Source organism: Canis lupus, chromosome 17, assembly GCF_011100685.1.
Source record: "Canis lupus familiaris isolate Mischka breed German Shepherd chromosome 17, alternate assembly UU_Cfam_GSD_1.0, whole genome shotgun sequence".
Classification (NCBI taxonomy): Eukaryota; Metazoa; Chordata; class Mammalia; order Carnivora; family Canidae; genus Canis; species Canis lupus.
The window spans coordinates 30994232-31021850 of record NC_049238.1 but is presented as its reverse complement, the minus strand read 5'-3'; the positions used below and the strand labels follow the sequence as shown (position 1 = coordinate 31021850).

The 27619-nt window shown below is 41.0% G+C and overlaps 3 protein-coding genes across 11 annotated transcripts in view; 1 reads left to right on the top strand and 2 right to left on the bottom strand.

The window, feature by feature from the left end:
- The window catches only part of DHX57 (DExH-box helicase 57), a 58328-nt gene extending 52643 nt beyond the window's left edge, over positions 1–5685 (top strand). For 5 of the 6 annotated variants that reach the window (XM_038561306.1, XM_038561308.1, XM_038561307.1 and 2 more), the window contains 2 exons: positions 1537–1737; positions 3081–5138. In XM_038561306.1, coding sequence (XP_038417234.1) covers positions 1537–1737; positions 3081–3224 — 345 coding nt within the window. In that variant the 3' untranslated portion in view covers positions 3225–5138. Of the gene's footprint in view, positions 1–1536; positions 1738–3080 lie in introns of all 6 variants that reach the window. The other variant, XM_038561309.1, reaches the window with a different exon arrangement.
- LOC100685565 (tetratricopeptide repeat protein 39B-like) overlaps positions 1–27619 on the bottom strand; it is a 53292-nt gene that overhangs the window by 8015 nt on the left and 17658 nt on the right. Inside the window, exon 3 of the transcript XR_005372330.1 lies at positions 1561–1796. The gene's annotated coding sequence lies outside the window, so the exon portion shown is untranslated. The remainder of the gene's footprint in view (positions 1–1560; positions 1797–27619) is intronic.
- On the bottom strand, positions 12068–27473 carry GEMIN6 (gem nuclear organelle associated protein 6). 4 transcript variants are annotated; one of them, XM_038561322.1, is made up of 4 exons: positions 26631–27473; positions 19025–19178; positions 17900–18031; positions 12068–15246 (listed from the first exon to the last, which is right to left on the bottom strand). In XM_038561322.1, exons 2-4 carry the CDS (start codon positions 19072–19074, stop codon positions 14871–14873), a joined length of 558 nt encoding a protein of 185 aa, XP_038417250.1. In that variant the 5' UTR covers positions 19075–19178; positions 26631–27473; the 3' UTR covers positions 12068–14870. The 4 variants fall into 4 exon arrangements, with proteins under 4 accessions (XP_038417250.1, XP_038417252.1, XP_038417251.1 ...); XM_038561324.1 differs by lacking the exon at positions 19025–19178; XM_038561323.1 differs by lacking the exons at positions 19025–19178; positions 26631–27473 and adding an exon at positions 18606–18695.

Here is a 27619-nt window from a genome sequence, read left to right as displayed (position 1 = left end):
GAAAGAGAGGACAGGGGGATGGAGGAAGAGAATTTGAAGTGTGAGGGCTGGCCAACCCCTGGAACTACCGAGTAACGTGTCAGCCAAGCACGAAAAGGGTCTCCTCAGCCCAGAAGACTTTGAGGACCAGATGGCCATCTGGTCTTTCAGCTACATACGTACTTAGGAGCCAGCGGTCACAGTTAGTTCTACCTCCTCTTCTGAGTTTACCATGACATTCATGCAATGATTCCAAATTATTCAGTATCTCCTAGCAGTTTCTCTGTGCCAGGCACTACTCTGATCCATGGAGGACAGTGGATGAACTAGACAGACAGGGTCTCTGCCCTCAGGGAGCTTAAGTTCTGCTGAGCAAGACAGGAAAGAAATAAGTAAACACATCATCTCAGGTTAGTGACAAATGCAATCAAGGAAAATAAAACAGAATAAGAGATTGAGAGTGATAAGAGATAGGCCATTTTGCCAAATGTGGTCGGGGAAGAACTCGCTGAGGAGAAAACAACTGAGCAGATCCTAAATAAAGTACAGGGCGAGCCATGAAGATCTCTAGGGAGAGAGCATTCCAGCAGAGGAAATAAGTGCAAAGACCATGAGACAGAAGCATATTGGTGTGCTTCCGGAGATGCAGACCAGTGGTTGGGAGAGGTGGAATGGGATGATGAGGTGCCAGAGGAGCAGATGTGTCAGGACAAGTGGGCAGGGTCAGGTTGTGTGGGACTGTGTGGGCCATAGATCTGAGATTTTATTCTTAGGAAGTCACTGGAAGGTTTTGAGCCTAATTGGATTTATGTTTTTAAAAGATCATTGCAGGGGTATCTGGGTGGCTCAGTGGGTTAAGTGTCTGCCTTCGGCTCAGGTCATGATCTCTGGGTCCTAGGATAGAGCCCCACTTTGGGCTCCCTGTACAGTGGGGAGCCTGCTTCTTCCTCTGCCTACTGTTCCCCCTGCTTATGTTCTCTGTCTTTGTCAAATAAATAAATAAAATAGTTTTAAAAATAAATAAATAAAAGGTAACCGTGGCTGCTAGGTGGGAAAGAGACTGAAGGTGTAAAACAGAAGCCAAGCAGGTGCTTAGGAGGCTGTGGCAGTGGTCTGTGGGAGGCAGTGATGCTCTGAGCTAAGGTGGTAGCTGTCACATTGCAGGGAATATGTCCGTTCATTATGTATTTTGAAAATAGAACTGACAGGACCTAGTGATCATTTCGACAGCATGAGGGGAAAGAACAGTTGAGAAAAGTTTCTCAGTTTGGGACGTGAGCAGCTAGGTGAACAGGAATATCACTTACTGAGCAGGAGGGGAATACTGTAAGTTGGGGAAAATCAAGAATTCCTTTTGAACGTGAGTTTGAGATGATTATTAAATATCCAAAGTAAGACCTCCTGAGGTCGATGCATGTAGAAGTCTGTCCTCAAGGGAAAGGTACAGGCTGGAGATAATTTGGGGAATTGTCAATGGACAGGTGGTACTTAAATCCATGGAGTGGGTGGAGTTCCCCTCAGGCTGTCAGTGCCCTCATCTGAGGTTTCCTGTTCCAGGTCAGACACTTTGACAGCCCCTACCTGGTGTACCATGAAAAGATCAAAACCAGTCGGGTGTTCATCCGAGACTGCAGTATGGTGTCCGTGTACCCGCTGGTCTTGTTTGGAGGAGGCCAAGTGAGTGTGCAGCTTCAGAGAGGGGAGTTTGTTGTGTCCTTGGATGATGGTTGGATCCGTTTTGCAGCTGCTTCCCATCAGGTAAAGGCTATCAGTTCCGTCTCTGAAGGAGCCCCCCTGAGGGCTGTATTTCAATTTTTCTAGTAGCCACGCATAAAAAATACAAATAAGTGAAATTAATCTTAATTTTATTTAACCTGATACACCTAAAAAGTTTTATATTCAACATGTAATCAATATAAGAATTTATTAGATATTTTATACTGTTTTTTTATATTAAATCTTTAAAATCTGGGATGTATTTTACATACATACACCAGCACATCTGTTTGAACTGGCCATTAGATTAGCCACATGTGACAGATGGCTGTTGTATTGCACAGTACAGGTCAAGAAAGCCAGAAAGGGTTGGTTTAATTCAGCAGCCCAGGGACAACAAAAGTCTGGCTGACCTCATGGTAGCAGGATGGCTGCCATAGCTCCAGGCCTCACATCTGTGCAGCAGCACACTGTCCAGCAGGGAGACAAGAAACTTCTTCTCTTAAACCAACTTCTATGACCAAAGGAATGTCATAAACTCTAAGGCCGTGATGATCTGAGCCATTCACTCTGGCAGAGCTCATGGCATAAGCCTGTTTGAGTTAGGCCAGGTGCAAACTGCATGGTTACCAAATAATGGGGGAGCAGCAAACCATTTTGGGAAGACATCTCCAGTGCCCGCTGTACATCAGCATAAGAAAATGCCATAAAAAAGATGGAGTTGTTTCTTCCAATGAAAGCATCAAATGTATCCCAAAGCTACAGATTTTTTGGCTTTAATATCTAGCATTTTTAATTCTCCATTTTCCTGCCTCTCTTGGAGCAAATTGTAAAAGTTGACCAAGCTTTTTTTTTTTTTTTAAAGATTTATTTATTTATTTATTCATGAGAAACACAGAGAGAGAGAGAGAGAGAGAGAATGGCAGAGACACAGGCAGAGGGAGAAGCAGGCTCCATGCAAGGAGCCCGATGTGGGACTCGATCCCGGGTCTCCAGGATCACACCCTGGGCTGCAGGCGGCGCTAAACCGCTGCGCCACTGGGGCTGCCCTTGACCAAGCTTTAATATGCAGAACGCTACATAGAAGCCATTCTTCCAGATTTAATCTTCTCTTTAAATGAGATGTGATAGAGGAGACTTTTTATAATGACCCCATTTATTATATTGCAGAGCTGACATTGAGTGAACATTCTTAGAGCTGCATCAAGAAATTTTAGAAGTACTTCTAGAATAAAAATGTGTTAGTTTCTCCCCTCCTCCCACCATGGAGTTAAAATTACTACCAGAAATCTAAAATAATGACAGTCATCCGTGAGATGTTTCCCTTAGGAACCTTTCCTCCCTCATTGACCCAATCACGGCTTACGTTGCAACTTTCATTTTAGGTGGCTGAATTAGTAAAGGAACTGCGTTGCGAACTTGACCAGCTCCTCCAGGATAAGATTAAAAACCCAAGCATAGATCTGTGTACATGTCCGCGAGGATCTCGGATCATCAGCACAATTGTGAAACTTGTCACCACACAATAAAGACCAGTCTTAGGAGAGTGCTTGCTACTCCCCTGCTTCTTGCTTACTTGGGAAATAACAGCAGCACCTCTACCTCCAACCAAGCTCTGTGCTGGGGCTGCCCTGGAGGGGCCCAGGCACTGCCCACTAAGCTGAGACACCACGTTCCCTTAGAGGAGTTTCCCAGACAGTGTTGTTAACAGCTCAGGGGCACTCCCAGCACAATTTGGAGTGTCAGTGTGAGGCAGTCTCAAAACCAGCTTGCTGTCTTTTTCTCTGTGACTATTCTGGGATAAATGAAATTCCTCTCCTAATACAAAAGTGAATGTTTAATACAATTCTGTTTTAATGTACGTATTTGTTTTCTCTTGCTTTTTCCTGGGGCAAGATAGGAGCATGGGGAGAAATACTGAATGTTTTATCTATCATAAAGGCTCATCTGAAAGAAGTTAGAACAGAGGACAAAAAAAAATCATGTGAACAAGAAAAATTGAGATTTCATTTTAAGGCTATGGGCTACAAAGTAAACTTAAACCTAATTTCTGAGGGATTTTTATTTTTACTCATTAAAAGTCGGCCTAAAAAAAACAACCTTGAAGAGCTCTTGTTATTAAATGCAAGCTGGTTTTAATACTTACCATTCTTGTTCAGAAAAGCAGAACAATCCAGGTGTCTTTGTTCTGTTTTCAGTTTTCCAATTAGGAATCTTTGCTCTCTCTTAGGAACATGCTCAGATCTAACGGCCACATTTCACGATACCCAAAGGGGAATTTTGATGGTATTCTCAGCCAACTTGGCATAGTCGAAGTAGAAAAGGTTGCCACACTAGTGTCAGATTTACAGCCATAAAAATATCTTCCATGAGACTGCTTATTTTCAGCTGCCACTTAGGTGAATGGGGAGCTAGCATTTTGGAAAACTATTAATACATTTACATTTTCTCTGGACATTTATCAGTGTGGCTGGAAGAATCCCGAAGAGCTGAATAGAAAAAATATTCTTGTGTTTGGCGCCCAGGTAGAGTCACTACAGATTTCATATTATGGATAGAATCCAAATTAGTCAGCAAACCCAATTCAGTGAAGGCTGTTCCCTTTTCAACATATTACTTCAAATGGTTAAGTTTTCAGAAAACCTCTCAGACTGTCCCAAATGGCTAGTGTCAAGTGTGTTGAAGCTTTGGCATGCTTGAAATGTTTAGACTCTAAGTAGTATTTTTAAAAGGCATTAACTCATGTCCTCACTTTAAGTAAAAAAACACGGATATGCATAGCACCCGCAGTATTCAAGTTCTAACTTGCTATTGAAACAAGGCTCATGTTACAGAACCGCTCAGGAGAAATGAAGGAGAAAACCGCACTAACCCTCTAAAACATTTCTTAAACCAGTTTTGACTCTTGGTGCTATAGTGGAGCTCGTGCTGGCTGCCCTAGCTGGAGCCATCTGCCCAAGTGGACCTGCAGCTTCAACACAAGTTTGCAGCAAAGCGTACAGCGGGGCGATAAACAACAGAACTTTCCATTAAAAGTGCTTCGAAATCGTTCCCCTCGAGGAAGTTATTCTTGGGCTGGTTACTTGCAGCCACATACAAATGCACAAGTCATTTCACAGATGTGCCAGAAAGATTGGAAAAGATTGGGAAGCCTTGATTGAAGACACTGAATAAGAAAATCCTCCCCCACCCCCAAAACTGAACTTCGTAAGCCCCCTCATTAAAATTATGAAATAAGTGAAACGGGATTACTTCTTCGCAATTGAAGATCAGAATGCAGTATAGCATTTCAAGGTGAAACCGGATGTCTAAACCCCAGAAAGATGGTAAGCACTTCATGTTAATTGTATGAAGAATTCTGTAAATGTTTCTTACCTATTTGTTTTACCTTTACTGGAATCTAGCTAGGAAACAATATTGGTAAAGTACTTGCTACAAAATTAGTCCCCTCGTGTTGTAGTCTGTGTAAGTGGGTTGTTCTCAGGAGATGAAAACAAGGTAAACATTCTTGCAAAGGTGGTCATAGGTTGGCAAAGCATTAGGTTGGTCTTCTTCCTACTTGAGTTCCATATCTGAATATTACAATTCAAACTCTCTGACAGGTAGTGAACTTTGGTCTTTATCCTCCCATTCTGTTATGTGAGCAGTTTAAATAATATGCCAAAGCACACAGCCTGTGGATCTGTAGGCATATATGGTAAATGTTCTTTTTCCTTTCTGGGCAATGGTTTGAATATATCCCTAAGAGGTTATCATAAAATAAGACCTTGTGAAAGTACTTTGTAAAATTAAAATGTAGCAAATGTAAGCAAATTGGGACCAAGGGTGTGGTTTTCAGATGCAGCCCAGGCTGGCTTTTTGAAAACTGCACTCTGTCTTGTTCTCTCAATTGCTGGGCTGAGCTGAGGAGCTCAGGCGTCACATTCTTGACATTGTCCTTTGTGTGTCACCTAATTGCCACATAAATAAAGATCCCTGGGGGCAGCAGAATTATGTTCATGGTGCCATTGTACGTAAGCCTGTGTATATGCTGGTTCTTTCCTCCTAAGTCCTGCTAGAATTAGGCATAATTCCCAGGGTTTATTTTCTCCCAAAGTGGGAGGGGGGGGGGGTAGAACTTGCTTAAAATATTTAGCCAGTTAATAAATACAGAGTGAGCTATTGTTTTCAGAAGTTAGATCTTAATCCTGAAACTGTGTCAGTATTTGAGTATTCACAGGACAGTGCCTCAGGTGGAAACACTGTATAAACAGCTCAGTCTATTGCCATAGCAGTCGTTTCAGACTGTTCCAGACTGTTCCAGAGTGACAGGCTTCTTCGTGTCTTTTTAGTCTCATGCATGTAAAGCTATGTAATGACTGTGTAAACCATTAACCACAGTGAGTCATTAACAGAAGAGACCTTTTTCTTGCCATTTATAAGTTATTATCCCTAAAGTGATTTATCAAAGAGATTGGTCTTAAATAGGATTTATAGCCAATCATTAATCTTCAAAGTGCTTTAAAATCTTAGATGTCTTAATAATTTGTTCTGTCAAAGAGCAGAGACAAGGAGTTCTGTTGGAGAATCACTCGCTTGATACTCTTTAGGAAAGATACAGGACAGCAGCCTAAACATGAACTTGTCCCCACAGACAGTTCAGCTTCTGCCCCATCTTTGCCCCTGGGGCCATCCCCGAGTCTACTCCTGAGTCGGTTCCAACCCAGCTGATTGAGTATATAAGCTAGGACACAGTGCCCCAGTGAGATAGCTACAGGAGAATGGCTTAGATTCATTCACTGATTTCCTACCTATATTTCAACTTTTTAGGAAAAAAACAAATTGCAACAAAGACAGTATAAGGGATTTGTTTGAAAAGGCAATTTCCCCAGTGGCGCCTGGGTGGCTCAGGTCATGATCTTGGGATGAGGAGATGGAGCCCCGTGTCGGGCTCCATGCTCATTGTGAAGTTCACTTGAGATTGTCTCTCTCTCTCTCCCTCTGCCCCTCCTCCCAATCATGGGTTCTCTCTCTCTCTCAACAAATAATCTTTAAAAAAGTAGGGGGCAACTTCCCATAAATACCAACAATGAAAATCAGTGTTTAGGATGATGATCCTGACATTATAAATAACGATATTCCTAAATATGGTGTAATTATATATTTAATAAATATTTTCAACAGAAGCATTTCAAACAGGTTTTTAAAATTATTATTCCTTATGCAGATTCCTGCATAATCCTTATAACACAGTTACTGCTACCTCCAACCTGGGTTTTACTGAAAATGGCCTAAAGGAGTTTATTTTCCTTCCATATTGAATGAACTTATTTTATGAAAGGGAGATTATCCATGGCCAATTTTCTTCTACAATGATTCAAGACAGGATAACATAGCCAAAAAGACTCATTTACTTCCTGAGAGTCCCCTTGTGGTAAGTTTTGCCTCATTCCATCCTTAACTTTCAAATGTATTAAAACAAAAGTTGTGTTAACCTTTCAAGTAAGACTGTATTTGTCCAGAGGTTGATAACTATAATACAGGATCTTATCATGTACAAAGACTATAAAGAAGTTTTCTCATAAGAGAAAATGTATATTTTACTTGTTTTAAACCAGTGGTTCTCAACTGGAAGCAATTTTGCCCACCAGGGGACATTTGGCAGTATCTTGGAGATGTCACCGCTGAATGGGGGATTGGGGTATACTCCCGGCATCTAGTGGTTAGAAGCCAGAGATGCTGCTAAATATCCTATAAGGCACAGGATCCGCCACCCCCCTCAACAAAAAATTATTCAGTTCAAATCATCAGTAGTGCCAAGGTGGAGAAAATCTAAACAAAATGAGATAGGTAACTACTTAAAAAGTCTATTAATTAGATATAAATTATGCCCATAGTTGTCTCTGAAAATTATGCCCAAATCAACTCTAATAAACATGTACTGTGTGCATAAAAGCTTATGAATCCATCATGTTGTTACCAAAATACAGTGCTTAATAATTTGAGGAAATTATATGTACAAATGGGAAAAACCATGCACACCCAGATGGGTAGGGATATATATATATATTTTTTAAGAGTTTATTTATTTGAGAGAGCAGCGAGAGAGAGCACAAGTGGGGGAAAGGGAGAAGCAAGCTCCCTGCTGAGCAGGAAGCCTGATGTGAGGCTCCATCCCAGGACCCTGGGATCATGACCTGAGCCAGAGGGAGATGCTCAACCAACTGAGTCACCCAGGTGCCCTGGGATATGTTTATTTTAAAAACATGTTCTACCATTAAATTTAGTTTTTATAAATATCACTTATTTTGAAAATGTTAAAAGTTAAAACATGGTTTTTGAAAATACAATTTGTATATGACATACTGCTAATGTTTTTCACTGCAAAACTCAAATTCTCCCGTGTAGGCCCACATTAAGATGTCTGAAATATGCACACCCTTACTTTATCTTTCTGTTATTTGAACAGAGTCCAACTTAGTAGACTTTGGCCGATATGGTATAACACAAATAGGGTTTTAAGAAGGGGGATGGGAGTATATAGCTCTCTAGGTAGATAACTGTAAAATGTTGAAATCTAACATGAAGTCTCATTGGGAACTGTAATTTCTAGGCTCAGTAACCCTTCTACAGTTTAAGCTGGAAAAAAAAAATCAGTTTGTTTTAGGACTTATTAGCAAGATTACCAGACTGAAAATCAAAGATATGTTATGCTCTTTAGAAGACAGATGTCCTTACAAATCAGGGGCCATGCTATATCATGGGCACCAAGGAACTATCCCATATGAGGAGGAAACTAATCCATTGACTATAGACGCAAAACAAACAATCTGTAATCATAGACGTTGCTGTTAATGCTACCCTTCTGTCTCTGAAATTCACCTGTGCACTTTCCCATTTAAACTCCAGCTGTCCCCATTATTTCTGGCCCATAAATCTTTATACCACCCTTTTCCATAGTAAGCATGGCTAAGACAGATTAATTGAAGCATGCAATCTGATTAGTTAAGAGGGAGGCTGATGGTCCAGTTTATAACTAATGTGTACTACATGGCTAGTTTGAGACTCATGCTGGGGTTGCAGACATTCATCCGACATTTATGCTCGTAATTTCAATATAACCAACATTTTAAGCAGGTGCTATGTGCCAGCCACCCTAGGAAGTCAGGATATAAACAGGAACAAAGGAGAAATAGGACAATAGAGAAATAAAGTTTCCTTGAATAAATTCAATCAGGAGCATAATTTACCCCCTGCAAGATCCTTTGAAGGTTCTAAAGAAACTAGATGGCTTATTTGTTGACATTAAAGGAAGGATACTAATGGCTTTAAGTCTTTTATTCTGCTTTTGAAAGATCTCATCTCATTCAGCAAGTACGTGTGCTTTTTTTTTTTTTTTAAGATTTTATTTATTGAGAGAGAGTGTGCAAGTGAGAGAGAGAGAGAAAGCATGAGCAGTGGGGAGGGGCAGAGGGATGGGGAGAGAGACAAACAGACTCCCTGCTGAGCAGAGAGCCTGCTGTGGGGCTTGATCCCAGGACCAACCCCAGGATCATGACCTAAAGCAATGCTTAACCGACTAAGCCACACAGGCACCCCTAGGTGTGCTTCTTTAAACACTGTAAGGGGAAGTAGGTGGAAGGAGAAAGGGGAGAAAAAAAAAAAAAAAACATTGTGAGGAAACCTCTGTATATCACCAAAGAAGTAGCTGTAGGGAATAAATGTATGGCTTACTCCCTCTTGAAAATGTATTTGAGGGTGCCTGGATGAATAATTTGGTTAAGCACCTGACTCTTGGTTTTGGCTCAGGTCATGATCTCATGGGTTGTTAGATAGAGCCCCACCTCAGGCTCTGTGCTCAGGGAGGAATCTGCTTGAGATTCTCTCCCTCTGCCCCTCCCGCCAATCATATGCGCTCTCCCTCTAAAATAAACAAATGTTTAAAATTAGAAAAAAGAAAAAAAAAAAAAAAAGAAAGTCTATGTGAGGGCAGCCCGGGTGGCTCAGCGGTTTAGCGCCACCTTCAGCCCAGGGCCTGATCCTGGAGACCCCAGATCAAGTCCCACGTCGGGCTCCCTGCATGGAGCCTTCTTCTCCCTCTGCCTGTGTCTCTGCCTCTCTCTCTCTGTCTCTCTCTGTCTCTCATGAATAAATAAATAAAATATTTTTTAAAAAGTCTATGTGACCTTAAGTTAGGCAAAGAATTCTTAGCTACAAACACAAAAAGCATGATAGATAACAAAAAAAATTATAAATCATACTTAGCCAATTTCTTAAACTTCTGCAGTTCAAAAACATCGAGAAAATATAAGACAAGCCACAGACTGGGAGGAAATATTTGTAAATTATATTTTGATAAAGCACTTGTATCTAGAATTGTATATCTAGAAATATACGTTAAGACCTCTTACAACTCAAGTAGAAAACTCAGTTTTTAAAATGGGCAAAATACTTGAGTAAACATTTCACCAAGGATATACAAATGGGTTAATAAGCACATGAAAAGATGCTCAACCTCATTAGTCTTTAGAGAAATTCAAATGAAAACCACAGGGAGATACTACTTCATAACCTCTAGAATCACACATAATAACAGGTACTGATAAGGGTGCAGAGAAACTGGAGCCCTCATTACATTACTGATGGCACATAAAATGGTGTGGCTATATTAGAACATAGCTTGAGTTTCTTAAAAAGTTAAACATAATTTATCATATAATCCAGTGACTCCACTCCTAAGTTATTTCACAAGAGAAATGAAAATATATGTCCACACAAAGGTTTTTCACAAATATTCACAGCAGCATTATTCACAATAGCTCCAAACTGGGAACAATCCAAATATCCATGGTGACTGAATAAACAAAAAGGAGTATATTCACAATAGGATATTATCCAGTAATAAAAAGGAACCTGTGATACATGCTACAACATGCATGAATTTCAAAAACATAATGCTAAGTGAGAGAAGCTAGACACCAAGACCACATATGGTATGATTCCATTTATATGAAATGTACAGAAATGTAAAAGATACAGATACAAAAAATTAGTGGTTGCCTGGGACTGAGAGTGGGAATGGGAATTCATTGCAAATGAGAAACAGACTCTTGTGAGGATGGAAATGTTTAAAAAAATAAATAAAGGATTGTGGTGATGACTGCACAACTCTAAATGTAGTAAAGATCACTGATATCTATACTTCAAGTGGATGAATTTTATGGTATGTTAATAATACCTCTCAATAAAGTTCTTTTTAAAAATATATTGGGTGCCTGTGGTGCCTGGGTGGCTCAGTCGGTTAAGCCTCTGACTCTTGGTTTCAGCTCAAATCATGGTCTGAAGGTGGTGAGATTGAGCCCGACATAGGGCTCTGTGCTGGATGTAGAGCCTGCCTAAGATTCTCTCCTCTGCCCCCCATTACTGATGGCACATAAAATGTGCTCTAAAAATTAAAAAAAAAAAAAATTTTGGTGCCTGGCTGGCTCAATCAAGCACACAACTCTTGACCTCAAGGTTGTTGAATTCAAGCCCCATGTTGGGTGTAGAGAGTACTTAAACACAAAATCTTTAAAAATAAATAAATAACCCGGCAATTGCACTGTTGGGGATTTACCCCAAAGATTCAGATGCAATGAAACGCCGGGACACCTGCACCCCGATGTTTCTAGCAGCAATGTCCACAATAGCCAAACTGTGGAAGGAGCCTCGGTGTCCATCGAAAGATGAATGGATAAAGAAGCTGTGGTTTATGTATACAATGGAATATTACTCAGCCATTAGAAACGACAAATACCCACCATTTGCTTCAACGTGGATGGAACTGGAGGGTATTATGCTGAGCGAAGTAAGTCAATCGGAGAAGGACAGTGTATGTTCTCATTCATTTGGGGAATATAAATAATAGTGAAAGGGAATATAAGGGAAGGGAAAAGAAATGTGTAGGAAATTATCAGAAAGGGAGACAATATAAAGACTCCTAACTCTGGGAAATGAACTAGGGGTGGTGGAAGGGGAGGAGGGCGGGGGGGGTGAATGGGTGACGGGCACTGAGGGGGACACTTGACGGGATGAGCACTGGGTGTTATTCTGTATGTTGGTAAATTGAACACCAATAAAAATTAATTTATTAAATAAAAAAATAAAAATAAATAAAAATTTGTTGTTAAGATACCTTTATTAAAAAAAATAGTGGGGCACCTGATGTCTCAGTCAGAAGAGCATGTGACTCTTGATCTCAAGGTCATGAGTTCAAGCCCCACACTGGATGTAGAAAGGAGTTAAAAAAAAAAAAAAAGAACTTAGAAAAATAGTAACTTCACCGTGGAGAAACTTGACAAACAACACCTTCACCAAATGATCAGTTAACATCACCAGAAATGGGACAAACCAGTTTTATGTGCCTCCCAATATGATTTATTGAAAATACACTATCATTTCCAGGGTATTCCTACCCAAAAACATCATACCAAATTACAACAAAAGGAAACATCAGACAAACTCAAATTGAGGGTCATTCCACAAAATAAATATCAATGTCCCATTAAATCAAAGAAAGACTGAGGAACTATTCCAGATTAAAGGAAGGGACATGACTGAACATGATACATTGTCCAAATTTTAAAACTCATTTTGTGGGGGTTTTTTGGTTTTTTGCAATACAGGACGTTGAGATTATATGGATAAAGTGTGTATTAAATCACAGCACTGTATCAATGTTACTATTCTGATTTTGATGGCTGTACTGTGGTTATTTAAGAGAATGTCATTTTTCCATCATGTCCATGATTTACTCTCAAACAGTTCAGGGGGATAAAATGAACACACACACATAGACAATACAAATGTGGTAAAATGTTAACATCTGCTGAGAGAAGAATATATGAGACTTGTTTGTTCTGTTCTTGCAAAGTTCCTATAAATCTGAAATTACATTAAAACAAGCTAAAAGCAGTGCATGTATGCTGTAGTTACATAATTAGTGTGTAATTGCATGGGAGTAAATATTAGAAATACAAATAGATTTGACAAAATGATAAGAATATGAGGTTTCCATGGCAGAGCCAGATCATTTACCCTCTTGGGCACTCAGGTTTTGTTCACAGGTGCATTGTTTAAACAATCGGAGGACTCAGTTGCCAAGAAACAGTCTCTCTCCCAGCTCACTAGCCTGACAGCAAACAAATCTACCAATACCAGTGCACCTGTCCTTGGACCAAGGCGCAATTTCCTACATGGCTTCTCTCATCTCAAGGTCTCCCCGTATTTTGCCAAAATCATTTCCACACTAAATTTCTTATTCTGCATCTCCTATTTGCTTTTCCAAGACATTCCAAGACTTGAACGAGGTCTTAGTCACAAGGAGAAAGGCTATGTACTAAATCCCTTTAGGATCATGGGAACTTTAAAGATTGTGAAGGAAGGACTTTGTTTCCCCCAAAGTTCCTGAATTACTTTTGCAATCATGGCCCGAGACAGGTAGCATTACCATTATCTGGGAGTTTGTTAGAAATTCAAATGCCTGGGCCCCAACTTGGACCTACTGAGCCAGAGTCTGCTGGGGGTAGGGTCCTGCAATGTTTTAACAAGCTCTCTGGCTGATTCTGGTGCTTGCTCAAGTGTGAGGAGTGTGAGGCTACATCCTGTCATTAGACAACTAGGCAGAGAAATAGCTGTTACTGAGCTGCATTCAAAGACCCCCTAAAACCTGAATGTATTTTTTTAAGATTCTATTTATTCATGAGAGACATCGGAAGACGGAGGAGAAACAGGCTCATGCAGAGCCTGATGTGGGACTTGATCCCAGGACTCCAGGATCACAACCTGAGTGGAAGGCAGACGCTCAACCACTGAGCCACCCAGGCGTCCCTAAAACCTGAATATCTTGAAGTCTTTCTTCCAAAAGGTACCGCTTCTCTTTTCTTTTGAATAAGGGGCGTACGTGGGAACTGAAAGGGCTGTGTGCACAGATGATCCCTGAGGACAGACCAGGGAGCAGTGAGTGAGGCTGCCCTGTAGCAGCGCACATGGCCTATCCAGTTCCAAACTGCCTTGGAAGTCTGCTCCAAGCTCTGGCATATCAGGCTGCTTCAAGGATTTCCTAGGGCAGACTTTCTGTAAAGGGCTCTATTTTTCTGTAAATACAAGCCATATAGTTTGTCACAATATTCAAATCTGCCATCATGACTCAAAAACAGGCACGGAAGATACGTAAACTGGTGGGTACGCTGTGTGCCAGTAAAGCCTACCAAATGGAGGCAGCAGGCTGCATTCGCCCCAACGTCTCAAAGTCTGCTGACCCGTGTCCTCGGGAATCAGAGGCCTGGGGTTCTAATCTGATGTGAAAACCCCGAGGTCACTCTAGACCTGCCCCTGAGAACACCCTCAAATGACAATCTGAGATACCGCCCTAGGTTTCTAGGCCAGAAACCTCCATATCGAGCCCTGGCCCCTGCCTGGCTTCCACGGGGTAGGGCCAGCTCTGGTGAAGCATGTTCCTGCATCTCTCCCTCCAGGAAAGCCTGACCCGGGAATGCAGTACGGGCAGAAAGCAGCATGGGCCGAAAGCCTTGGTCAAATCCACCAAGCACAGGAACCACGTTTCAGTTCAGCGCAAAATACTCGTGATGCTTACCATTTTTTTTTTTTTTAGAGGTATCAGCCAGTGCTCACTTTGAAAGGCTTTAAAAGTTATATAGCTTATGTGTTAAGATTTTACAAGTAGTTGAAACTTTCAAGCTTCAAACAAAAAAGCACATATTCCGCTATATTCTGATTCAAAAGCTATTTCATCCTTACACAATAAATAATTATTTTAAAATGGACACATCCAGTTAGTGCAAGGGACTTAACAAGACATCTTATATTGAATCAAACGTGTTGCATTTCTTTCAAATACATTTCTTGCCTAACAAAACCCGAGGTGTGCTGCCACCTGTGCAGAGTCTTGCAATTCTAATGTTCTTGTGCTATTGTTTCATGTGATGCTATCCCTGCCATAGTTCCCTTATTTATTAGCACTCATAATCCACATCTTTGATTTTACCAAAACAATGGAGAACACAAACACAAACACACAAACACACTTGTGTGCCTCTGAAATCTTGTAATATCATGGATTTAACATTCAAAACATTTTATGAAGGAATAAAAACGAAGTGTTATTTCAGTCGAATGCATCCATAGGTCTTGGCCTCTCATTGGGAAGCTGCAAGATGTCCTTGAATAAGATCCTGAACACGGGACAGAATAATCTCATTAGGACTGCTGCAATTTTCTGGACCATAGGGTGGTTCTATTGTCAGAACCCCAGCCACACACAAAGTCCTTCGTGAATCTCCCTGCTCAGTGATGGGGATGTGGTTCTTCTCGAGCCATTTCTTTAGGCTGTTCTTTCTCTTCTCCAGATCCTCAGGGCTGTAGGCCTTGCAGTCTCCAGACATGAACAAATGTTTCAGCTTCTCTCTCACTCCATGGTCCCCTTCGTTCACAGTTTCAACAGTCTGCACAGCATGGCCCATAATTCCAGTCACAGACATGCTGCCATCTTCTAGGAAGTTCACCAGGACAATACTTCGGAGGGAAAGTTAAGTTCAGAGCAGATTTGCAAAAGAAAAACCCAAAGGCCCATAAAACTGTGGAAGAAGCAATGGAATGAGAGGCATCACCAGCCCCAATAGGCAATTACAAATAGGAAATAAGAACTTCCCTGTTTAAAATTAATCCCCTCACTACCAAACGTTTATAAATACTCACTCATTCAATAAGTATTCACTGGGCAGCCTGGGTGGCTCAGTGGTTTAGAGCCGCCTTCAAACCAGGGCGTGATCCTGGAGACCTAGGATCGAGTCCCACATCAGGCTCCCTGCATGGAGCCTGCTTCTCCCTCTGCCTGTGTCTCTGACTTTCTCTCTCTCCTCTCTCTCCCTGTGTCTCTCATGAATAAATAAATCTTAAAAAAAAAAAGAAGTATTCACTGAGAATCCTACATATCTAGACTTTTTTGTCTAGCCTAAAACCAATCATTGGGGGATGCAGTTAAAGCACTGAAGAATTATAAATGGCTTAAATGTGTATCAGAAAGAAAGAAAGGGTACAGACTTAATTTTAGAGTTAAACAACCTGAAGAGGGATCCCTGGGTGGCGCAGCGGTTTGGCGCCTGCCTTTGCCCCAGGGCGTGATCCTGGAGACCCGGGATCGAATCCCACATCGGGCTCCCGGTGCATGGAGCCTGCTTCTCCCTCTGCCTGTGTCTCTGCCTCTCTCTCTCTCTGTATCTGTCATAAATAAATAAAATATTAAAAAAATAAATAAATAAATAAACAACCTGAAGAACTCGCCTTCAAAGCAGACCAAAGAAAATAACAAAGCACAAAATTGACGAAATAGAAAACAAAAGAGTTAATAACATGATCATCAAAGCCAAATGTTGGTTCTTAAAACATGTAAAATTCACAAAACTCAGGCAAGATTAATTAGAACAGGAAAAAAAAGACACATACAAATAATGTTAGAAAGAAGGCAGCAAAGATTGGCAGTTTAAAGTATCAGGAACAAATTTATGCCAATAGTCTCGAAAACTAAAACAGAAAACTTCCTAGAAAATATAAATTTCTACTTCTGAGAAAATATAAATTTCTACTTCCCGTGGAGGGGGGGGAAAAAGGCCCAATTTTACCAACAAATTATATACAATTTTCAAAGTTTAAACATTTTTTCTAAGATTTTATTTTTAATTAATCTCCACACCCAATCGGAGCTTGAACTCACAATCCCAAAATCAAGAGTTGCATGCTCTACCGACTAAGCCAGCCAGGCACCCCAAGGTTCAAACATTTCTTTTTTTTTTGTTTTTTGTTTTGTTTTGTTTTGTTTTTTTTGGTTCAAACATTTCTGACCTGACCAAATTCTTGTAGACACTTTAAAAGGACTGTACCTTAACTCGTTTAATAAGGCTAATATAATCTTGATACCAAAAGCAGAGAAGATGATTAAAAATATAAAAACTACAAGCTAATCTCACTCATCAATACAAATGCAAAACTCCTAACTAAACAAAATATATGATGTGATGTGAATTTCACTTGTGTGGTCCTCTTCCCAAAGTCTATAATCCCAGGCTATTTATGAGAAACGATCACACAAATCCAAGTTGAGAGATGTTCTACGAAATACCTCACCAGAACTCTTCAAAAGTGTCAATGTCATGAAAAACATGGAATAACTGAGAAATTGTCACAGTTCAGAGGAGACTAAGGACACAAGACAATTAAATGTTATATGGGATCCTACATTGGATCCTGGAACAGAAAAAGGCAAACAATTAGTGGAAAAACTGTTAAAAGCCAAATGATTGCAGTTTAGTTAATGTAATTTTAGTTCTGAGGAATGTACCATGGTTGGGTAAGATGCCAACAATTAGGGGAGGCTGGGTAGATGGGTCCTCTCTGCACTCTTTTCTGTAAATCTAAAATCATTCCAAAATAAAGCGTGTGTCTGTGTATCACCACCTTTAAAGTAGTCATGCAAAAAACAAATCTGATCCTAATCAAACCTCTAGATATGAATACCAGTTTATAGGAAATATGGAGGCTAAGAGACCATGTTAAACTACACCATGATAATACAATAAGCTAAATCCAGAATGTGTTCAATTCTGTAAGACAAATGATTCCATTTCTTCAACAAATAAATGACACGGAAAACTAAAAAAAGAGAAAGTGCAAAGTCCTAGCTTAAGATACTTAGACCGCATTAATAAACCAATTAAAGAGATATTTTGAGACAACCAGGCAAACCTAAAAACAGACTGTTAATAATAAAGTTATTATTACTTTTGCTTAGTATTATGTTGTTGTGGTCGTTAAAAAGTCCTCATCTGCTAAAAGATAAAAAGGTATTTGTGAACAAAAGTATGCATCTGCAACTGGCTTAAAGATATTTAGAAGGGGAAAGTAAGGCTAGTGTCTGTTAAACTATTCTCTCTACATTCATGGATGTTTGAGATTTTCTAATAAAAATGTAGTAATAAGTGTTTCCCTTCTACAAACCTGGCTGGTCTGCCAAGGTAATCCATTGTTAGAACAACACTTGGATTCAAAGGCAATACAGTTCTTAGGTGTGAATAACTAGCCTTTCATTTATCTACTTCCTTAAATTGGACATGACATATGGGCCGCACAGAGGGGTGTCATCAGGATTTCAGGGAGGAGGACCCATACTCACTTGGCAGAAACGGGGTCTGTGGTTAAAACCCATCCTTTATATTCCTTCTCACTGGCTGTCACTCTGACTTCTTTGTACGTGTAATCTTGCCATTCTAAGGGGCCTTTCTTCATCCATTCATTCATGGCTGATCTAAAAGCATCACCAGTTCGGGTTAACATAGATGTTCCACTCAAGCAATGCCTTGCCCCTAATCTCCATCCTACAGATAGAGCGCATCTGTGATTTGCCTCACGGTCCCTAACAGGAAAATAGCTTATCAGCTATTTCACAACCCAGTCTGAAAACTAAGGAGACCCCCGGGTTGCCACGGGGCCCAGCCTCGGGTAACTCATCTGGCTTCCTCGTTCTGGCCCATCCCCCACTGCCATGCGCGATCGCCTTCACCCCGGCTTCGAACTCCGGTCGGCAGGGGCTCAAACAAACAATTTAACTCTGCTCTCCTGCGATCAAAGGAGCTCACCCATCACCGTCAGCCACAACTGAGAAAGAAAACGTTGACACCCACCCACTAGCGCTCTCTAGCTGTTTCTCCGCTGGATTTGACCATTTCCTAGTAGTCCGGAGGCTGCACCAACCCGGGGGCAGCAGCAAAGGCTCTAGAGCGAGGCACATTCCGTAGCCCCGCTTGCAGCTGCATGACGCTTAGAACGGTGCTCAAACCTGGTGCTACTTAATCGTTTAAACCCACAAACGAGAGAAATACCAGGTAGAACTCCCAGCAGCGCCGAGCACGCAGCAACCACGCGGAGAGGAAGGAGGCACTCCGGCCCCGCCCACCTGAGCCCCGCCCACCCGAGCCCAGCGTGCTTTGCGCCGCAACGTCACTTCCTTCCCCCAGAATTCTCTGCTTTGTAGTCCTTGGTCATACCTAGAGGTCTGAGAGGCGCCAAGTGTGGGGGAATAAAGGCCAGGTGCGGGGTACCGGCAGCGCCTGAGGTGGTTTTTTTTTTTTTTTTTTTTTATAAGATTTATTCATTCATTCATGAGAGACAGAGAGAGAGACACACACACAGGCAGAGGGAGAAGCAGGCTCCACGCAGGGAGCCCGACGCGGGACCGATCCCGGGACTCCAGGACCACGCCCTGGGCCAAAGGCAGGCGCTAAACCGCTGCGCCACCCACCTGAGGTTTTTGTATGGTGATAATAAGGCTCCTTGTTCCCCTAGAACCATCCCTCTTCGTTCTCACGATGGACATTTCAACCTTTTTTTTTTTTTTTCAACCTTTTGTTTTTAAAGAGGAGACGTCTCCTTCCAGTTTCTCGTTGACAGTATTCCTGGAAATGAAAGTGCTTTGGAGAAGAGCGATAGAGGCAAGATCTTTGGTTGGTTGGTTGGTGTAAGGCAATTAATACGTCTGCTCCTTTGGGATGTGCCCTTGCTACAGTCCTACTGAAGGTACAGAAGCCAGAAACAAAAAGCACAGGATTGGCATGAATTCCACCTAGCAGACCACTGACTAGTGCCCTACTCACTAGGAAAGACCCGGCCTCTCCTCTAACTCCTCACCCAACCGCCCCCTCCCCGTGGAAAAGTGCAAAAGACTCGCTTCTGCCGCAGATTTCTGTTCTGGTATGCAGTTGGCTCCTGGCATGGTCCAGATAAAGTGTGATCCGGAAAGTGGTACATGGTGTTAAATGTTGAGTTTCTGCCAATGTGAACGCCAGAGGAGATTTACAAAAACTGAATTAGAGGACTCTCAAACCACAATGTAGAAAACATTGAAAATTAGCCAGCTTTTCCGTTACAACTTGGGATTTGAGTTCACAAAATCCTTGCAGTATATTGTGTCTTATTGCCATCATTTCAAATAATCCTTTGGCAGCCTTCACTTGTTGAGTGATTGGCTGATTATATTAATGTGGCTTTAGTAGACTCAGATTATGCCGGTTGAGTCCTCTGTAAATCTACAAAGAGCTAATATAAATACCAATCGGGGGTGTCTGGCTGGCTCATTCGGAAAAGCACGCAACTCTTGATCATCAGGTAGTGAGCCCAAGCCCCATGTTGGGCATAGAGATTACTTAAATCAAAAACATAAATAAATACCAGTTGTTATACTGTGAAGTTGAATATATGACTTCATAAAAATTCAGTCCAAAAGAGCTTCAACCAATTGTGACAACTAGTCATTGGGATTTTAAGCCTTCTATCTGTACTGCAGAATCAAAGACTTTGGAAGCTAGTTTCAAACTTAAATGACACCCTTTTAAATTGATAAGACTAGGGCAATTTCTTCCCCTTCTCTTCCCCCCTCCTACATGAAGAATCATTCCCAGCATCTGATGATGTGAGTCACTGGCTGACAACAGGCTGAGCCAAGCCCACTCCCTAATGCAGGGTTACAGAAAGACCCTCTCCTGTAGTCCACCCTCAACAAGTTCAGATGTACCATTTCCTTTCCCCTGTCACCCCTTACCCTTGGTCCCCCTGGGGCCTCCCTTAGACCAAGTGATGTTCCTTCTCTTACATTTTCCACTTTCCTCCCTCCCTTCCCCTTCCCTCTCACTCCATCTCCTTTCTAATGTCTACCTCCCCCTCAAACCTTCACACATACACACTTAACTCTTTCCTCTGCCAAGTGCAAAATTGCTTATTCTAGATTTTGGAGTACATTTTGTTTAATTTTAGCAAGACAAGTTTGTTTTTTAAAGTAATCTCTAGGGATCCCTGGGTGGCGCAATGGTTTGGCGCCTGCCTTTGGCCCAGGGCGCGATCCTGGAGACCTGGGATCGAATCCCACGTCGGGCTCCCGGTGCATGGAGCCTGCTTCTCCCTCTGCCTGTGTCTCTGCCTCTCTCTCTCTCTGTGACTATCATAAATAAATAAAAATTAAAAAAAAAAAAAAAAAAAGAAACTTTAAAGTAATCTCTAGGGCAGCCCAGGTGGCTCATTGGTTTAGCGCCACCTTCAGCCCAGGGCCTGATCCTGGAGACCCGTGATCGAGTGCCGCATCAGGCTCCCTGCATGGAGCCTGCATCTCCCTCTGCCTGTGTCTCTGCCTCTCTGTCTCTGTTCCTCTCATTAATAAATAAAATCTTTAAAAAAATAATCTCTACACACAACATGGGGTTTGAACTCACCACCCTGTTTAAGAATTGCATGCTCTACCAACTGAGCCAGCAAGGTGCCCCAGCAAGAAACTTTTCTTAAAAGAACCTTTTCTTAACTGCCCTGAAGAAAATTAGAAGTTTTAAAAAAAAAGTTGTCAGTAGTTTTAGCACTGTTCTTTATCATGGTGCAAAGATAAACCTGCTCTGCCTGGCTAGACTATCACAATTTTATTCACATTGTTGACTATAATAGTAGGTAGATAAAGAATGTACTTATCATGGAAAAAAAACAGAAGAGTAGGTAGAAAATGAGTGGGAGTGGGATAGATATTTGCTGAGTATATTTCATGCAAGGGAAGATCAGAAAAAAAAAAAACAACTCTGGTCATTTTGGCCCCAATTTTTTTTAATGTTCTGTTTTTTTCATTTATTCAACAAGTAGAACCCACTAAAAGTGTCTATTCTTTATTTCTATATTTATTCATCAATCATATATTGTGTAGCTATACATGCTACACTTTCTGTTAAGTAGAAATTCGAAAACATTTTAAAAATGTCTTGCCTTTGGGAAGCTGATGTCTCCTTGTACTTGTAAATGAGTAAGCTCTCATTCTACCTGGAGGTGGTAATAAATGGGAAGGGTTGAGGAAGAGGTTCTTAGAGAAAAGCTTCCTTAAGAGGTAGCCCTTGAACTTGATTTATAGGTAATGAACCAACTGCAAAAAATTCTGTGTCTATAGGACACAGAACCTTACCAAAGGAGGTGTAGATGGGAGTGAAAAGCAGTAGACAGGGAGTTTTAGCAACCTTGGTTTCAATTTGGTTAAATCTGTAATGTCCTGGTAAACTGGTTCTCCTGGGGAAAAAAGGGGCTTGATTTGTACTATTTGCTGATTTCTAAGGTGTAAATATTCCCACCGTATCTGATTTCAAGGTACCAATGTTTTAAACAACTGTCTCAAAAAATTCCTCAGTATTTAACAATGGGCTATTTTGAGACAGTTTAAGCTGGTTCCTGCACACCACTGACTGTGTTCCTACCAGCTTTATGACTTTGGATGTCATTTGCCTCTTAGATTTCAGTTTCCTCATTTATAAATGAAAATGTGGGATTAGATGACCTAGCATCCTGTCAGCAATAAATTTTCATGACTAAGCCATACACAGTCACTGTGAACCTCTAAGGGTAGGGGTCACGTCTGTTGTATTTACTACTGTATCTCCCACCTTTACCACATTGCCTGGCATATAGTAGGTGCTCAATTTTCATTCAACTGAATTTTCATTTCTTAGGCAGTTACATATCACCTAATATGTGCCAGGCACTACTTTAAGAACTTTCAAATATTAACTCAAAATGAGTTCTACATTATAGTTATACTATACAAAGAGAATGGAAAGAATTTGAGTGATAGAATAACGTGATTAAATCAGTGAATTAGAGGGACGCCTGGGTGGCTCAGCGGTTGAGCATCTGCCTTCGACTCAGGGTGTGATCCTGGGGTCCAGGATCAAGTCCCACATCGGGCTCCCTGCAGGGAGCCTGCTTCTCTCTCTGCCTATGTCTCTGCCTCAGTCTCTATCTCTCGTCAATAAATACATAAAATCTTTAAATAAATCAGTGTATTAGAAAGGATGCAGATAAATTAGACAATAGAGGTGGAGAAAAACGGGGAAGTACAGAGTATATATACACAGCATGAAACTTTATGTAAAATGTAGCCTCTCGGGATCCCTGGGTGGCGCAGCGGTTTGGCGCCTGCCTTTGGCCCAGGGCGCGATCCTGGAGACCCGGGATCGAATCCCACGTCGGGCTCCCGGTGCATGGAGCCTGCTTCTCCCTCTGCCTGTGTCTCTGCCTCTCTCTCTCTCTCTCTCTCTCTCTCTGTGACTATCATAAATAAATAAAAATTAAAAAAAAAATTTAAAATGTAGCCTCTCTATCCAAACAAAGCAGTGGTATCAGGACAAAAAAAAATTTCCAGAATCACCTTCCAAATGGAAATCGGATTTAGGGAGGCAGTGTCTCTAAGTTGATTAGTTATCTGCTTTGACCAGCACTTCCGAGGCCTACCCAGAGGGGACATTTTACAACCTCAGAGAAAATTGGTTTCCCTAGTAGTAGAGTGAAGATAGGATTGTTTTCCCTGGATTAAAAAATGTTTTGAGTAGACTTTGTGAACTCTAAAGCACCAAACACATGTAAGGCATGAAGGTTTGGCAAACTGCTTCTGTAATTGTTTTTCAAATATGCTCAGATAAAAAAAAAAAAAAAAAATATGCTCAGATAATATCTTTAGGCTGGCTAAAAATCGGTGCTATTTTTTTCATTGAGTTCCTCTTAGTCAATGACATAATCTAAGTGGTATGAATATACATGTTTTACATAGATTTTATTTTGTTTTGAAAAAAAAAGCGGGATTAACTATTTTTATTTTTCCCTGGACTTGCCTTGGAACAACACAAGATATTGACTGCTGAGCTAAAAATTAGTGCAGTGGTCCAGACAGGAAATAATAAAGTCCTAGCCTAAGCTGATAGCAGTGAAAATGAAAAAGGAGAAAAAAGGAGTAGAATCAACAAATATTTCAAAGGAAAAATCAACAGGATTTAGTGATTAATTGGACTGGGGCAGGGCATGTTGAGAACTTTGATCCTTTAACAAAGCTTTTCTCTGTTCTTCATTCATAATCCCTTCCTCTTTTTCTCAGGATCTCAGGCCTCCAAATAGTTACTATGTTTACCAAATCAGGTAAGAAATTTCTCCCCAGAATAAAAAATGCTTCAATAATACTTTGTGTTTATGGCACAGGAAGGCAACAGTGAGGTCTCTCCTCCAAGCTTTTTTTTTTTTAATATTTTATTTATTTATTCATGAGAAACACATGGGGGGTGGGCAGGCAGAGACACAGGCAGAGGGAGAAGCAGGCTCCATGCAGGGAGCCCAACATGGGACTCGATCCTGGGTCCCCAGAATCAGGCCCTGGGCCAAAGGCAGCACTAAACCGCTGAGCCACTGGGCCACCCTCCTCCAAGCTTTTATAAATTAACCCTAAATGTTAAGTAAAATGGTATGGTTCAATCTGTGATTCGTTTGTACAAAGAGACCATCTATAGCCTGGATCACTAGAGAAGGTGGGGATGACCAAAATTCGAAACTAAGTGACCTGGTTGTACTCTCGTGGAAGCAGGACTGGAATGGGATTTTATGTTAGTAAACGGAAACTTATTATACCCTACTGGGGCTTTCGGTACCCCAGGGTTGGCAGCAGAAGGCATAGAAGAAAGGTCAGTAAGCACAAGATTGGGAGGTATTTCTGAGAGACCCTGGATCTGCAAGGTAGGGACTTTCCAGAAATATATACATATTGTGGGGAACAGATGCTTCATCAGGTCTCACGCTGGCCTGGAATAGACATTCCTAAAACTATCGGCTTCATATTCTGATTCCACCCTCACCGCTGCCTTATGACTCCTCCCTGCTGGTTTTCTAGGTACAGTGTTGTTTTTTTTTTTTTTTTTTTTAAGATTTTATTTATTTATTCATAGAGATGCAGAGAGAGAGAGAGAGAGAGAGGCAGAGGGAGAAGCAGGCTCCATGCAGAGAGCGTGACGTGACGTGGGACTCAATCCAGGGTCTCCAGGATCACACCCGCGGCTGCAGACAGCGCTAAGCCGCTGCGCCACCGGGGCTGCCCTAGGTACAGTGTTTATCAAGAGAGGTGGTTCTTGAGAAGAAAACATGAGCACTTTCTAGTCAGTAAGAAGGAATAGACCAGCAATCACAAATTAGGCATCCTATCGGGACGTGCAGATAGTTTAATATCTGCACAGTTTAAAATCTTTTAAAATTATTATTTTTTAATTTGAAAGCTTTTAGATGGGTTTCCTCTGTCTTCTTCACAGCTAGTTTCTACCACCCTTATTGTTTTTCCATTCATCTGCTTTATATTGTTTACATTAACTGCCTGATCCCACAGGAAACTGAGTTTGCAACTCTGGAATAGTCCCTAGTATAAAAAAATAAATTAGCAAAGCAAATTATATCTTAATCTCTTGTGAATCTGACTGGTAAGAATCAGCCCTGATGTGTCTAGTCAACCCTTGGGCAGTTAAGGGTGAGAAAGCAGGGCTATGAATAGCAATTTCACCAAGGAAATGCCAATTTCAAGATTTCCTGTTGGAGCCCCAGAGTCTTCTCCAGGTGATTCCTTGATCTCATTGTTGCCTTGTTCCCTTTTCAGCTGTACCCTTCTCATACCATTTTGTAGTCTTCTAATTTACATATGTGTTGTGGCAGTTACTGTGGGTTTGGGTCACTTAACAGTCCTTTTTCACGACCTCCTAATGAGGCTGGAAAGCTCCAACTCAATCTTCAGCTTCCCTTGCAGGTAGAAGTGGCCATATGAAGATTCCTGGCCAATGAGATATATATGGAAATTCCTGGTCCGTTCTGAAATAAAAAGGCAAAGCCTCCTCAGAAGGAGAAAGCCTTTTTTGCTTCTTAACCATTCGTCTTCCAGCTTGCCTGGTTTGGACATAAGGCCCAGAGATGAGGTAGCCTCTTTCCACTGTGTAAGGAGAAAAGCATGGGAAGACTGGCATGCCAAGCAGAAAAATAAGAGCCATACCAGACCTGAGCTATCTACCTTCAGATTTCTTGTGTTTGAGACAAATTCCTACCTGTCTAAGCAACTGTTTTTAGTGTTGCCACCCCAACAAAATCCTCTTCTAACTTGTCTCCCTAATAAAGTCCTCAGGAGAGAGAACATACTTTATATCCTAAATACCCTGTTCAGTGCTGCAAATGGTAGGCATTCAACATGTGTTTATTTAACCAATTAATAAATTTACTCTTGGAAGAAGCTGGGACAAAACACAAAACCATAATTTAGGCAGTTTCTTTTTTTTTTTTTAAATGGTGTTTTTTTTTTTTTTTTAAGATTTTATTATTTATTTATTCATGAGAGACAGAGAGAGCAAGCGAGGGAGGCACAGACAGAGGGAGAAGCAGGCTCCATGCAGGGAGCCTGATATGGGACTGGATTCCCAGGACCCCAGGGTCACGCCCTGGGCCAAAGGCAGCACTAAACCACTGAGCCACCCGGGCTGCCCAATTTAGGCAGTTACTTATTTCATAAGTGACCAAGATCAACTAAAATAGAAAAAGCAAAGTAACAGGTCAAGCTTCAGATTGGGAAAGCAGTAACAAGGGCACCTTTGCTTTTTCTGAGGAAATAATTTAAATCTTCTGCACTGGGTAACAATGTATTCTTCTTCTTCTTACTATTAGTAAGAAGACTAGTAGTAATAATACATGTGTATTAACTCAATCTTAATTAACCCAGAAAAAAACATGAAGTAGGATCTATTATCCCTGCTTTATAGCCAGGGGACACTGAGGCGCAGAGGCCCAAGAGCATATGGCTAGCTAATGTGGGAGCAGGGGTACCAATCCAGGCCATCAGCCCAGAGCCTGCCCTCTTAACCACTTTACCCTACTGATTAAATAATGGAGAAAACTTAAGCACAGGTCTTCACCTGACAGTCTATTTTTAGTTAAGGAGAAATGTGCTTTTCAAAGTAAAGCATTTTAAATCTGAAATCCTAGCTCCTCATTGTGATCCAGTCAATTGCTTGGATGCCCAAAACATTAACATAACGTGTTTCACTCACCTGTTTTAGCAAACCAGACTTTCCCAGCAAGGTCTGTTTCCAAGGGTGACTTTCCAAGGGAGGATACACCCAGCCAGATTTAATGGTCTGGAAATTAAATGGTCTAGGTACTGATTTTACCCCCAAGGCAGGTAAAGCAATATCCCATTCGTACAGCTGCCGTTTACTCTCAGATTAGCTCACTAACAATGGCAACTGGATAGATGCAAGGGTTTAATTATGTTGTCACTTCTTAACACCCTAGGGAGGGTCGCTAAGGGAGGGCCAGCAGTAATTCAAGCCTCCATGGGCTTAGTCTTTTTTCTTGCCTAGTGAATATCCTCCCTGGCTTCTTCCACTTCTCTACAAAGGGTTTGCTTGTGTGTGTGTGTGTGTGTGTGTGTGTGTGTGTGTAAGGGGGGCCTTTTCTTTTCTACCCTGTGACAAATTATAGACCCCTATTTGAGCTTCCTAGTGAAAAAGGTAAAATAGACTACTGGTGAAAGGTAAAGTAGACGTGGGGAAAAATATCTTCTCTGGTATAAAAAGCCAATAGAATTTACTATAAAAGAGAAAAGTATTCAGAGTCCATGCTGTTTGGTACATCATTGTTTTGAAATGTCAGGAAGACCTTAAGGGTTTTTTTCTTTCTTTTAACAGTAAAAACATTTATAGGGCACTGGGATTCCTGGTGTAGCTTCTTTTCCTATTTTATTTGCAAGTGTATATATATATAATCAAGTGAGATGTTAAAAAAATATTTTTTGAGTTTTTGAAAATGTTATCTAACATAATTGAAAAATTCATAACATAGAAGAGAGAGTAGATTTTATAATGTACAGTTGGCCCTTGAACAACATGGGTTTGAATTATGTGGGTTCACTTATACATGGACTTTTTTTTGATATGGTACTGTGTACCATAAACGTATTTTCTCTTATTATTTTCTTAATAATTTTTCTCTAGCTTACTTTAGTATAAAAACAGTATGTAATACATGCAACACACAA

Bases quoted from the DNA above. Each gene is read 5' to 3' on its own strand.
- GEMIN6 (XM_038561321.1), bottom strand. From the start codon at position 18,514: ATGTGCCTCGCTCTAGAGCCTTTGCTGCTGCCCCCGGGTTGGTGCAGC. The intron at 18,032-18,407 runs GTGGGTGTCAAC...TGATGCTTTTAG, and splicing joins CAGCTAGAGAGCGCTAGTGG to ATCAGCCATGAATGAATGGA. The intron at 15,247-17,899 runs GTGAGTATGGGT...TTCCCTCCGAAG, and splicing joins ACAGACCCCGTTTCTGCCAA to TATTGTCCTGGTGAACTTCC.